This window comes from Gracilinanus agilis, chromosome 1 (assembly GCF_016433145.1).
Source record: "Gracilinanus agilis isolate LMUSP501 chromosome 1, AgileGrace, whole genome shotgun sequence".
In the NCBI taxonomy this organism is placed as follows: domain Eukaryota; kingdom Metazoa; phylum Chordata; class Mammalia; order Didelphimorphia; family Didelphidae; genus Gracilinanus; species Gracilinanus agilis.
In genome coordinates this window covers 210274278-210287613 of record NC_058130.1, presented here as the reverse complement: position 1 = coordinate 210287613, position 13336 = coordinate 210274278, and the positions used below count along the sequence as shown (strand labels likewise).

At 36.1% G+C, this 13336-nt stretch overlaps 1 protein-coding gene across 1 annotated transcript in view; it reads left to right on the top strand.

The window, feature by feature from the left end:
- Positions 1 to 8913, top strand: part of EIF3B (eukaryotic translation initiation factor 3 subunit B) — a 29206-nt gene extending 20293 nt beyond the window's left edge. The window contains exons 13-19 of the mRNA XM_044657425.1: positions 1596 to 1674; positions 2679 to 2817; positions 3456 to 3581; positions 4186 to 4263; positions 4874 to 4982; positions 5385 to 5503; positions 7185 to 8913. Coding sequence (XP_044513360.1) covers positions 1596 to 1674; positions 2679 to 2817; positions 3456 to 3581; positions 4186 to 4263; positions 4874 to 4982; positions 5385 to 5488 — 635 coding nt within the window. The 3' untranslated portion in view covers positions 5489 to 5503; positions 7185 to 8913. The remainder of the gene's footprint in view (positions 1 to 1595; positions 1675 to 2678; positions 2818 to 3455; positions 3582 to 4185; positions 4264 to 4873; positions 4983 to 5384; positions 5504 to 7184) is intronic.
- Positions 8914 to 13336: the final 4423 nt, after the last annotated feature.

The window sequence follows — 13336 nt, the reverse complement described above, 5'->3', positions numbered from 1 at the left end:
CTTGGATAAAGACAGAAATCAACTGTTTGGAAGCTAGGCAAGGATACTTTTCTATTATGCTTTCCCCATAGCTTGGATGATTTACATATTGTTCTTCTCAAAAGTATTAGTTCAAATGTAAATATATTTTCCAGTTCACTTTTAGTGAGGTGAAAAAATTTAAAGACATCATATGTAACCATAAAGACTGAGAATGGTCTTTGAAAAAGTTAAGCATTTAAATAAGATTGCCTTTTGAAAAATATACATACCACACTGAAATCTCTTCAGCCCATAATTTAGCAGCCAATAATATTGCAGAAAGGGAAAAATAACTGGACGATTTCTGTCTGGAATGCCTATCTACTATCCCTGTTATCTTTGCTTTTTAAAATTCCTCTGCCATTAGAATTCCATCTTTTCAAGAAGCCTTCTCTGGTATCCTCTGTCAGAAATTATCTTTACTTCCTCAAATCTCATCTAATGCTTCTGTTTTTTGTTTTTTGTTTTTTTCCTAATCTCTATTTTGCTCTATGGTAATTGTCTGAAGAATGCATTTTTTTAAAAATGTGATAATCCTTCCTGTCAGACTTAAGTTCTTTGGGGACAGAAGCCACAAATTGATTATCTTTGTGTCTTCCCCAGTGCCTAGAAAAATACTTTGCCATGTAAGAAATGCTTAAGAAATGATGATCGAATAAAATGCATGAATGAATGCTCTGAACTAGAAAAACATATTTTTATTTATTGTCTTAGAGTTTATACTAAGTATTGTTACCAAGGCAGAAGTGTGGTAAAGGTAAAGGCTAGGCAATTGGGGTTAAGTGTTTTGCTTCAGATCACATAACTAGGAAGTGTCCGAGACTAGATTTGAACCCAGGTTCTCCCAGCTGTAGGCCTGGCACTCTATCCACGGTGCTACCTATCTGTCCTTAGTCTTAGTAACATTATTTTTTAAATTAATAAACTCCATTTTCTAATAACATAAAAGGACATGCACTTTAGTGCACAGACTTTAGACATTATTTTGGCTACTAGAAGTTCTTTTTGATTATTTCTTATTGGCTCTGTTTCAAATAGGTAACATTGCCAAATTCCTTCTGGAAAAATGGTTCTCTGAATTTCAGAAAAATAAGTTTAATAGGTGAATTTGATAAGCAAACAATTTTTTATAAATCCAGAAAAAACATATTTGAGCTAATATTTAATCAGAAAACAGTCGGGAAAAGTTAGCAAAAAAGAAAGCATAAATGGAGTTATTTGCTAAGACTACTTTTTTAAAAAGAATTTTCATGGGAAAGTTAAGTTCTTCAACTTAGGCAGTATTATTAAGGTTTCCAAAATTTTCCCCTTTGCCCATTAAAAGGAATTTAAAGATTATTATTTATTTTAGCTTTTAGTCTTGTGAATTTCCTAAAAACTCTATAGACTGTTTTTAAAGCATTCATGGATTCACTACAGAACTGATTAGTTAATTTTTTTAGTAGATCTGTAGGGGACAGCATAAACTCATCACTAAACCTCCTTTGGTTTACTGTAATTTGTCATTTTTCTCTTCAGGTAAAAAAAAACTTTTTTTTTTAAGGCTTTTAAACAAAATATTTCCTTCTTTTTAGAAATGTTTGATAAACAGCAGGCAAACACAATCTTTTGGAGTCCCCAAGGACAATTTGTTGTTCTAGCTGGTCTGAGGAGGTAGGTTTCTCTTATTAAATAATCTAATTTGCCATGCATGTTAAAGACAGAAAAGGCTTAAACTTCCTGTTCTTTGGATTCCCTCTTTGTAATGTGAATAGTTCTCCCAATTTTCCCTTATTTTGCAGATGGGAAAAATGAGGCCTATGGATAGAGTGACTTTCCCCAGGTCACAGCACTAATAAGTGGCAGAAAAAGGGATTAAGCTTTTGTCCCCTAATTACAAATGTTCTGTTTTTTCCCCTTCACTCTGTTGATGCCTTTCTAAAATTTTACTAGGCAATCAGTCATTAGCATCCTTAGACTTGAGGTTGTGATAGAAGCACATTAAAGTGTTATTTGCAAATGCTAGGAGACTTAACAGACGTTGGTACTAAGCTACCATTTTCTTCAGTCGTAATAGTTTCATAGGTTGCATATCTTCTTTAAGGAAAGAAATCAGTCATACTGTAACTCAGTGATTCCCAAATTGGGTGCCACTGTGCTGCAGCGATCCAGGGGGGTGGTGATGGCCACAGGTACATTTATCTTTCCTATTAATTGCTATTAAAATTAAAAAAAATTAATTTCCAGGGGGCTAAATAATATTTTTTCTGGAAAGGGGGCGGAAGGTCAAAAAAGTTTGGGAACCACTGCAGTAACTGAAGAGGTCCTCTTCTTTTTCTCTACACATTTGTTGTTATCGCAGAAGGTGCAGCGTTGCAAGTAACAAGATTGTCATGGCATTCTACAGACATATTATTGGAATATACTCTAGTTGTTACTTTGGTACTTTATTTTCATATTAATACTTATATATTTAATATTAAAATCTTTGACACAATATTAATATGGTGTTTATTGATGAAGCCGTAGTCTTACGTTAAAAAGAAATACTATAAGTAAAGCTGAGAGATGTTAGAAAAGGTGCTTTGATGGTTTATTCTGTGCCTTAACCTCTAGCTTTCTCATAATTATCAGGGTATTATAACTACTCTTAAGCAATGTCCAATTTATCTCCACAGCATGAATGGTGCCCTGGCATTTGTTGATACATCAGATTGTACCATGATGAATATTGCAGAACACTATATGGCTTCTGATGTTGAGTGGGACCCTACAGGCCGTTATGTTGTAACTTCTGTGTCTTGGTGGAGCCACAAGGTAAATACAATTGTTACTGGATGCTTGAAAACAGGCAGTGAGTGACATGGGTAATGCTGGACTCCTTTGGATGTCTTATATTGCTGGATCCAGTGCCTACTTTCCTAAAATATGTAGTACCAATGAAAGGGTAATGTGCTAGAGTTGGAAGTCATTCGTCTTTATTTAATAGAGACCTTTATGCCTTGGAACTTTCAAATTCATATCCACAGCCTATCGGCCATCTGACATGGAACAGCACTTACTTCTTTTTGGTTGGTTCTTTCAGTGGATAACTCTGTTTCAGTGGAAGTTTGGGGAGGGCTAGTGCCAACTTTTACTATGGAGGACTGTCGTCTATAGGCTACTGTAGGGCAGAATTAACAGTACTTTTGATAAAATTCATCATTCTTCCATCACCAAAAATTAAGTGCCTTCAGTGCATTAGATACTAGAAATACAAGGACATGTATACAAGGAAAAGTAGATGAACTATACGGTAGTGTTCCATAGAAGAGCATCTTAATTGTTGGAGTGACCCTCTTTGCCTCCCAGGTATATTAAACTTGGAATTATGTTACATATGCATGGATGATACCCAAGATCTCTGTGTATATATCTAGGGTCATACATTTCACATTTACCATGCTTGTCTTTAGGTAGATAATGCCTACTGGCTGTGGACTTTCCAAGGACGTCTCCTTCAAAAGAATAACAAGGATCGTTTCTGCCAGTTACTGTGGAGGCCTCGACCCCCAACTCTGCTCAGCCAGGATCAGATAAAGGTATATTCTCTCCTTCCCAAAGATATTAGTTTTGCCTTGTATTTTTATTGATATTTAAGGAATGTGAATGATGGCATTTTAAGATGCCATTCTTAAGGGGGAACTCTTTGTAAACTAATGAGATTTTTAGGACAGTGGAATCTGAATTAAAACTCCAGTCTTAGAGGGATATTTAGACTTTTGTGGCTTCTCACTTTAGCACTTTCAAAAGGATCTTAGTGGTTTAAAAGTATGTCATCACAGTTTAAAGAAGTCCGATATAAACTGAAGTAGTAAATGTGAAATAAGTGTTGAGGGCTGTCTAAAAAACTTTGTTGGCTTTAAAGTGACATTTCAGTAGGATTTACATAATTACAATGAAATGAGTTAGTGATAGTAGGTCAAAGCTAAGAGGGAGACTCAGTAAATCCCAGAGCTAGAGAAGAAAGTCATTCTTAATGAAGGGGAAACCTTTTAAAAGAATATAAATAAGATCACTTGGATGCTCAGGGGGTGGGTGTCTATTTAATCTTTGTTGGTGACAGTTCATCCTGGTAATTTTGAAGTTTGCTTTGTGATTCAGACTTTGTATGTTTAAATCCTGAGTGATTTGTCTTTGTTTTAGCAAATTAAAAAGGATCTGAAGAGATACTCCAAGATTTTTGAACAGAAGGATCGTTTGAGTCAATCCAAAGCCTCAAAGGTAAGCTTTATTCCTCGTTCTTAATACAAAGTTAAAGGCAGCCTTTTCATAGTACAGAAAAATGAGCATGTTAAGTTATTGGAGAAGAGAGCAAAATGACTGCATTGGGAGGAAGGACGACATTGAAATATTTTTCTACCTGGAGATAATGAAAACAAATCTTGGCTTCTACATGTTAAATACTTGTAAGGCAGTTTGAAGCATTAAGGGGATTTCATCTAACTGATATACTTGAAGTGGCTAGTTGTTGGTACAAGAAGCATATAACCCAATTGTTTATTACATTTCAATCTTATAATCAAAATTTTAGTTTCTACCTGACAGTAAAGATGCTTTTTATCCAGAAATACCCTTCTATATAAAGGATCAAAGTTACAACTTCCAGAATAGGATTGTTTCTTTCCCCTCTCCCCAAAAACCAAACCAATATTCCAGTAAAGGGAACTATATTCTGAAATGGAGGACAATCAAGAACAGAGACCTTAGGAGCCTTTAATTTTATTGTCTTAGGTTGCAATAACCAATATTTTTCAGGTGATTATGGTATGTATGTGATGCCTCAGGGGTTCAATTCCAGTTTAGTGACACACTTTACCTGCATTTTCTTTAGGAATTGGTAGAGAGGAGACGTACAATGATGGAAGATTTTAGAAAATACCGGAAAATGGCTCAAGAGCTTTATATGGAGCAGAAAAATGAGCGTCTGGAATTACGAGGAGGTAAACTGTAAATGCTCACTAAAATGACAATTTCCTGTTGTTTAGTAAATTTGTTCTGTTATAGAGGTTTTTTTAAAGCTTTTGGGTGCCCAGGGAATGGAGGCTAAATTTAAACTGTGTTAAAAGCACTTTTGTATCTCTTTATAGCATAGACATGCATAGTCTTTCACTCTTAAGAATCTTAGAACCAGAAGTTTGTCATTAATTCTTGTTTGAATATAGAGAAGTGTTTTTATCTGTTGAGCAGTCATATGGTATTTAAGTCATTAAAGTCAAGAAGAAAAGATAAGACTTTTCCCCCATGATTTTATGAGTTCTTTTGTAGTTGTCAGTTAACTACAAGCAACATTGCAGTTGAATATTTCAAATTCTTTATTTAACAGTTTCTCTGTCTTTTTATAGGGGTAGACACTGATGAACTAGATAGCAATGTAGATGATTGGGAAGAAGAGACAATTGAATTTTTTGTCACTGAAGAAATCATTCCCCTTGGAAATCAGGAGTAGTCTGATAGGATCGTGGTAAGAGTAATTCATTTTGTTAAATTTTCTTGTCAGTTTTCTTCTTTCCCTTTTGATTCATTATCTTATAAATTGTAATGTAAAATAACTGAGTACATATAACTAAAAGTCTTTCTGTGTCTAGGCAGCTGTTGGCAGTCAATAAAGTACTGGGCCTAGATAGAGTAGGAAGAACTGAGTTCAAATTCTGTTTGCCTGCCTTAGTTTCCTCAACTGTAAAATGGGGATAACAGTACCTTCCTCACAAGGTTGTAGTGAAGAGCAAATGAGATAATCATTGTAAAAAACTCTTAGCATAGCGCCGGGCTCCCAGGTCTTCCTTATATCAAAGTTTCAATCCTTATTTCAGACCTCTATCCATTGTATCTTGTTCTCTCTTTGTGACATAGTCTGTTTAGAGTGTGGTGATTAATTAGATTGAGAACAACTGTCAGAACTTTATTTGTGAGTTCCTGGATGGGGTACAATACCCATTTCATAAAAAAGGTGAACATACTTAAAGATTACTAATGTCTAAAACATCAATTTTAAGAGAAGCAAATGTAAGGTTGAATGATATGTTTAAAGTACATGGTGCTCCTAGCCAGCCTATAAAGCATAGATAGCTCTTGGTGCATTTTTCTACATAGAATAGTTTACATTTACAAAGTTCTCTAAGGTTTGATAAAGCACTTTATTCAAAAGAACCCCCAAACTAGATATACTGACCCTCATGTGGTTCACTGTCCCCCCCCCCTTTTTTTTTAACCCTCACCCTTTGTCTTGGAATCTGTACTTCAGAGTGTTGGTTCTAATGGCAGAAGAGTGGTAAGGATGAGGTAATTGGGGTTAAATGACTTGCCTAGGGTTATACACTTAGGAAGGGTCTGAGGTCACATTTGAATCCATGTCCTCCTTTATTGCCCTTCTATTGTCTCCTTTTTCTAAAGAGGTATCTGAGACTTTGAGGGGACTTTGGGGTGCATGGAGCAAAACCTCCAGGTCCAATTTCCCTGGTAGGAAGCACCTTGCTCTGGGCTCCTCCTCTGCCTCTAGAGATCACTGGGGGACGTTGACCGCAGGCAGTGTTGGTGTGAGGCCGAGTGTCCCCACTACGATGTGTTGGTATTACTCAGTCTTGATTTCCACAGAGTTTTAGTCATTAACTCTGCTTGGAAAGTATTCCTTTCCTACAGAGACTAAGCTAGGTTATTCAGCATCACAGAGGTTAACTTTAAGAAGATTGGTTAAGAACATGTTTGAGTTTCTATCAATGAAATAATTGCATTTGTTGCTTTATTATTGTAATGATTACAATGAGTGACTCATGAGCAGTCTTGGATATAGTAATATTTATTTATTTCACGTGAAATTAATTTTGGTAACTGTTGATCTTCAAGTGTGTTGCTTGTCCTTGATTTCCTGTTTAATGAGGTAGTGAGCTTACTATTACCATAAGCCTTAATGCAGAGGCTGGAAGCGGATTTATCAAAGGTTGTTTGGGATAGCTTTCTGACATTGGAAAGGAGATGAGACTGCCTTGCAATTCTTAGATCCTGTAATCATAATTGCTTTATCTGTTTGGAATATTTCAAGGGAAAGGGGGAATGATAGTATTTATTGTAATTGCATATAGTCATTTTCCTAATAAGTGCTTTTGCATGTTGAATAAAGCAAATAATTTTTTTTTTAATCATTGCAGCATTGCCATATCTCGTGCCAGGAGTGGAGTTCATCCTTTTGCAGAAAGCCTACACAGCTCCTGAGTTATTTGTGTTTTCTCTTGCTCTCTGGACAGTGGATACACCTGGATCCTTCCATTCTGACACATTTTGTGCCTTTAAACCCCGGTGTCTGCATTGTGGGAGGTTTTAAGGCACTGCTTTTAAATTCTTACTTTGGGGGATTTTTAAAAAAATCCAAAGCCACCAGTATTTGCTACTCAGACTTTTACAAAAGCAGGGCTACTGGCAGGTAACTTTTGATTACTACTCTCAGTAGCATTTCGTAAGTGTATCATCCCCACAATCACACAATGTTGCCATTCAAGGACTCTCTCTATGTCCCAAGTGCATGGACTGGTGTTTTTTTTGTCCTGGAAAAAATCTGCAGGAAAACAGTGTATCATTCATGTTTTAGTGTGCAGAAGAAGCACTACAGCGGGCTGTATCCTCCACCTTTCAGATTGTGATAGGGTTTCTCAACAGGTTGAACATGGAAATAAAAAGCAGACGTATGTTAAAAAGCTGTCTTTCTCATCTCTTTTAAATCTAGAAAACTACTTTAGACTTACTTCTACAATCTCTTTGGAAGTGGAAAATATTTTCAAGGCAGAACTATGTTGGCATGTAGCATTCTGATTCTATTATTTTTACATCATTTTAAGGAGAATGAATGATGAAACAACTTAGAAGTTATGTACTTTAGGTAAGAGCTCTTCAGAAAGTTATAGTACTGCAAGTGTTTGTCTAAAATGCATTAGTTAGACAATTTTAGTTTTGTGGACAGTTCAAGTTTTCTCACTTGATGAGCTCCTTAGATTCAGTCTCAGAGACATACAGACACTTGATTGATGCTTCATCTTAAAATTATAGTTTTCTCTGAATATTTGCCACATTCATACTCAAGGGTTAATGTGCAAACCTTTTCACTTTTTAAATTGCCTTACTAAACCCATCATCACACATACTCTCCTTGTCCATTTTTGCCTCCGATCCGAAGTTAGGAGTCAAGGGAGCTGTAAGACTGTGCTTGGTAGGGTTTGCCCAGAATCATCTCTATGGCCAAGCACAGTTTACACTTAAGAAACAAAGTTCTTACTGGGATGGAAAAATGATGGTAGGTTCACCAAGAACTAAATATTATGTATGGCACAATATAAAAGCAAAACATCCTTGAGATGAAACCTATTGGTGTTGAAAGATATTTTGGGGGGTTCATAATGGACAAGTGTTCTCCTTTTTTGCCAGCTGCCCTTAATCCTGTCTAAGGTGACCAGTAATGTTTGTTACTACCTTGTGTACAACAGAAAGCAATAATGTCAGGTTGCTTTTAAGCTGTCCTACTTTCCTTGTGACCTACTACTTACATAAGCCTTTAAGTACTTCTGGCATCTACTGTTTCCTTTATAATTTTGTGATTATCCTAAATTCTCATAACTGCAATGAATATTCTGATCCTATTTAGTTAGTCTTATTGCTACTTTAGGGTGCATATTTCATAGTTTCTCAGGTGGCCCTTTTCGCATTTTTTAGATCTCAGTATGCCAGTACATAATTAGTTTCTTGAGCATTTCTGGAGAACAAATGGCATGTTGTCTGATAACTGATGGATTTTTAAAAGGGCTGTTCCAAGATTAGCTTTTGATGTTTTTTAACTTCATAGTTGTAATTGTTTTACATAATTTATATAAATAAAGAATTTCTGAAATATTTGTGCTTGATTTAATAAGCTTTCATCCTAGTGGATTTTGTATAGGTTTTCTAGAATTAGTGATAGATTTGTACTAGTGGAGCAGTTGACACCAGAAATTAACAGACTAAGTGACCTTATTAATACTGATTTACCAGCTGAATCAAGCAGGTAGGGTCTACTGTACATTTTGGCTGCTCATTTTGGGATTTATTCTAATAACATGGGTGAGAAAAACAATCATTCTGAATGATTATTTGGTCTGCATCTGTGGCCTTTATACATTCTGCTTTGCCTTTCCAGTATCCTCCCTAAAATATAGCCCTGAGAACTGAGGACGGAACTCCATGTGTGGATTGGCCATTGCAGAATACAATTGGATGACTCCACCTCTATCTTCATAACCTGGTGCTTACCTCTAGTGTTCGACTGATTTCCCATGATTCTATCTCACTTATTCTAGTTCTCGCCAAACTGCCCTATTTGTTATTCTCTGTGTGGTATATTTCCATCTCCTCTCTGCCTTTGCACAGGGTGTGCCCCATACCTGGAGTGCTCTCTGTCCTCACCTCTGCCTCTTGTTCTATCTCCCTTCAAGGCTCAACTTATGCCATCATGTCCTATAGAGGGCCTTCCATATCAAACCAGCTTCTAGTGATTTTTCCCTCCCCAAAATCACATGGTATTTTATAGGCTTTATATTTGCTTACTTGGACCTATATAGATTGCAAGCTCTTGATGGCAGAAACTTTTCCTTTTTGTATCTGAGTCCCCAGCATTTAGCACTCAACCTACCATGTGGTTGGTGCATATTGAATCAAAGATTGTAGTCTTAACTGGTATTTGACTCAATGCTGACTTGAAGAACAATTAAATATGATTCAAGGGGAAAGAGTTTATTTACACTTGGAATCATAGGATTTGAGTTCTAACTCTGCCTTATGTTGTCCCTTAATAACTGTGTGACCTTGGCCAAATTTAACCTTTCCAGTTAACTTCAATTAAGCCTTAGTTATTCATCTGTAAAATGAGGTTGTATTGGATCGTTGCTAAGATCCCTTCTAGCTCTAAACATGTGATCCCTAGTTTTTATTTTAACTCATTTTTTATTGGTATTGTTTTTTAGATGATAATTTCCCCCAGTATTCTTTCTTTCTTGTCTCACAAAATCTTCCCGTGTAACTTTTTTTTAAGGTCCAACTGGGACAGCTGGGTGGCTCAGTGGATAAAGCTAGGCCTAGAGACTGGAGGTCCTAGGTTCAAATTTGACCTCAAATTTGACCTTCCTAGCTGTGTGACCCTAGGCAAGTTACTTAACCCTAATTACCTAACCCTTACTGCTCTTCTGCCTGGGTACCAATAAACAATATTGCTTCTTAAATGGAAAATGAGGTTTTGTGGGGTGGGGGGGAAGGCACACCTGATCAATAAATTGTAATGATCCAAAAAATGTGTACAGTGTACCATATAAGATTTCCCACCTCTACTTATTGGTGGTGAGGCAGTCTTCTCATACGTCTTCTTTGGAGACATGCTCGTTCTTTGTAATTTTCTAACGGTCACTTTTTTTCAAAATATTTCATTTTTTACAAATTACAATTAAATAATAATTTTCTACATAGGTTTCCTGAAGTGATAACCAAATTGTCTTTCTCCTTTCCCTTCCCCTTCCTGGAGTTGGTAAACAGTTTGATCTAGAATATACATGTATTATATAAAACATTTCCATATTGTTTATTGTTGTAAGAGAATACTCACATAAAACCAAAACCCCAAATAAAAACCAAATAAACTAAAGTGAAAAAATCATATGCTTTGATCCGCATCTGACTCCCAACAGTTCTTCCATTGGAAATAGATAGTATTCTTTGTCATAAGTCCTTCACAGTCATCCTGGATCATTGTATTACTGATTGTAACTAAGTTTTTCACAGGTGATTGTCCCATAGTATTGCTGTTTCTGTGTATAATCCTCTCCTGGTTCTGCTTATTTCGCTTTGCAGCAGTTCATGTAGGTCTTTCCTAGCTTTTTCTGAAATCATCTTGTTCATCATTCTTACAACACAATGATATGCCATCACCATCATATACCACAATTTGTTTAGTCATTCCCTAATTGATGGTCATCCTCTCAATTTCCAATTCTTTGCCACAACAAAAAGGGCTGCTATAAATATTTCTGTACAAAATAGGTCCTTTCCCTCCCACCCCCCCTTTTTTTTTTAAATCTCTGGGATACAGACCCAATAGTGGTATTAATGTATCAAAGGGTATGCAGTTTTATAGCCCTTTGGGCATAGTTCCAAATTGTCCTCTAGAATGGTTGGATCAGTTCACAACATCAAAATGCATGTGTCCCAATTTTGCCACATCCCAACATTTATCACTTTACTGTTACGTTGGCCAATCTGATAGGTGTGAGGTGGTAACTCAGAGTTTTAATTTGCACTTCTTTAATCAAGAGGGATTTAGACCATTTTTTTCATATGATTTATTGATAGCTTTGATTTCACTTGAAAACTGCTTGTTCATATCTTTTAACCATTTGTTAACTGGGGAATGGCTTGTATTCTTATAAATGTGATTTAGTTCTTTATATTTTTGAGAAACAAGACCTTTATCAGTGAAATCTGTTATAAAATGTTTTTCCCAGTTTGCTGTTTCCCACCTAATCTTGGTTACATTGGTTTTGTTTGTACAAAACCTTTCAAAGTTAATATGATCAAAATTAATCATTTTACATTTCATAATGTTCTCTATCTTGTTTGGTCATAAATTCTTCTCTTCTCCATAGATCTGATAGGGAAACACTTCCCCTGATTTACTTTTAGTATCATCCTTTATATCTAAATTGTTTACCTGTTTTGATCTTATCTTTGAATAGGGTGTGAGATATTGATGCAACATTCACTTTTTACTTTTGTGATTGTTCTTCCCATTTGCCCTGTTGTAATCATGTATGTTATTTTCTTGGCATTGTTTACTTCTGAATCAGATCATGTAAATACAGCATAGTAATATTCCATCCCATTCATTTACCATAGTTTGTTTAGCTATTTCCCAATTGATGGGAGTCTACTTTGTTTCCAACTGTGCTATCACATAAAGTGCTGCTATAAAAATGCTGGTGTATATGGGGACTTCTTCCTTAGTAAGGCGCCCTAAGGGAGGGATGGGAGGCAGCAAGTGCTAGGCAGATAGGCCCAGGAGCCTTAGGATTAGCTGCATTTGCCAGATCACTGGTCCTGCTTCCTGTCCAGACTTCAGAGCCATTATCTAGGGAAGTAATTCCTGTAGAAAAGGGGCCAAACATCTCTGCCAACTGCCAAAAAACTGCCATACCCAGGGCAGCTCAGCCAGCCGATCTAGAAGCATTGAGGGAAAGATGAGATGTGCCAGGTAAAACGAACTACCATTGAAAATCTCTCTGCCCCTGATGGAAACAGGTTGGAATCCCTGAACTCAGAAGCTTTAGGAAAGAGAAAGGCTTATGGACCCATGGCCTCAGCCATCATCCTTGGGAACCACCTGTGTGGAGATGCAGTAGGTACTTTAGCCACAGCTATGGAAGGCCCAGGAAAAAAAAAAAAAGGTTCTTGCCATCAAGGTTCTTGGTAATGTCAAACAATTCAACATTAGAAACTGGTATTTTATCAGTGGGAATGACATTTAAAGAAGCATTACCAACTGCCTTGCTTTTGTACCCTAAGGACCATGGGATTTTTCCATCTGACTTAAAACTGAAACCTTCCATGTATGCTGTCTCCCCCATTAAATGTGAGCTCATTGAGATCAAACTGTCTTACTTTTCTACTTTGTATACCCAACGCTTGGCACATAGTAAGTAATAAATATTTCATTCATTCATTCAGTCAATCATCATCAATAGCTTCACTGGGACACAAACCTAGAACTGAAATTTCAGGGTTAAATGACATGGATATTTTTTTACCCCTTTACATAATTTCAAAAATGACTACTGATTAGTATTTCCACTAATGACACATTATTGGATCTATCTTCTAATAATCCCTCTAACATTGACTAGTCCCATATTTTGCCATCTTGACCAATTTTCAGGGTGTAAGGTGAAACTTTAAGCATATTTTGATTTGCTTTTATTTTATTAGTGATTATTTTCATATAACTTAATAGTTTTCAATTCTTTTATCCTTTGATCATGCTACATTTGTAAACTTGTAAATGTATTTATCTTTTCTTTAGTTCTATGTAGAAACAATTTTTGACAATTGTTTTCTGACATTTTAGAATTCAGATTTTCAACCCTTCCCCCCACCTTTGAGGTGGTAAATAGTCCAATATAGCTTATACCAGTGCTGTCATGCAACACATATTTCCTTATTGCTTGTGTTGTGATAAGACATATCACATGTAATAAAAAAAACTCATGAAGGGAAAAAAGTGAAGGATGGCATGCTTTTG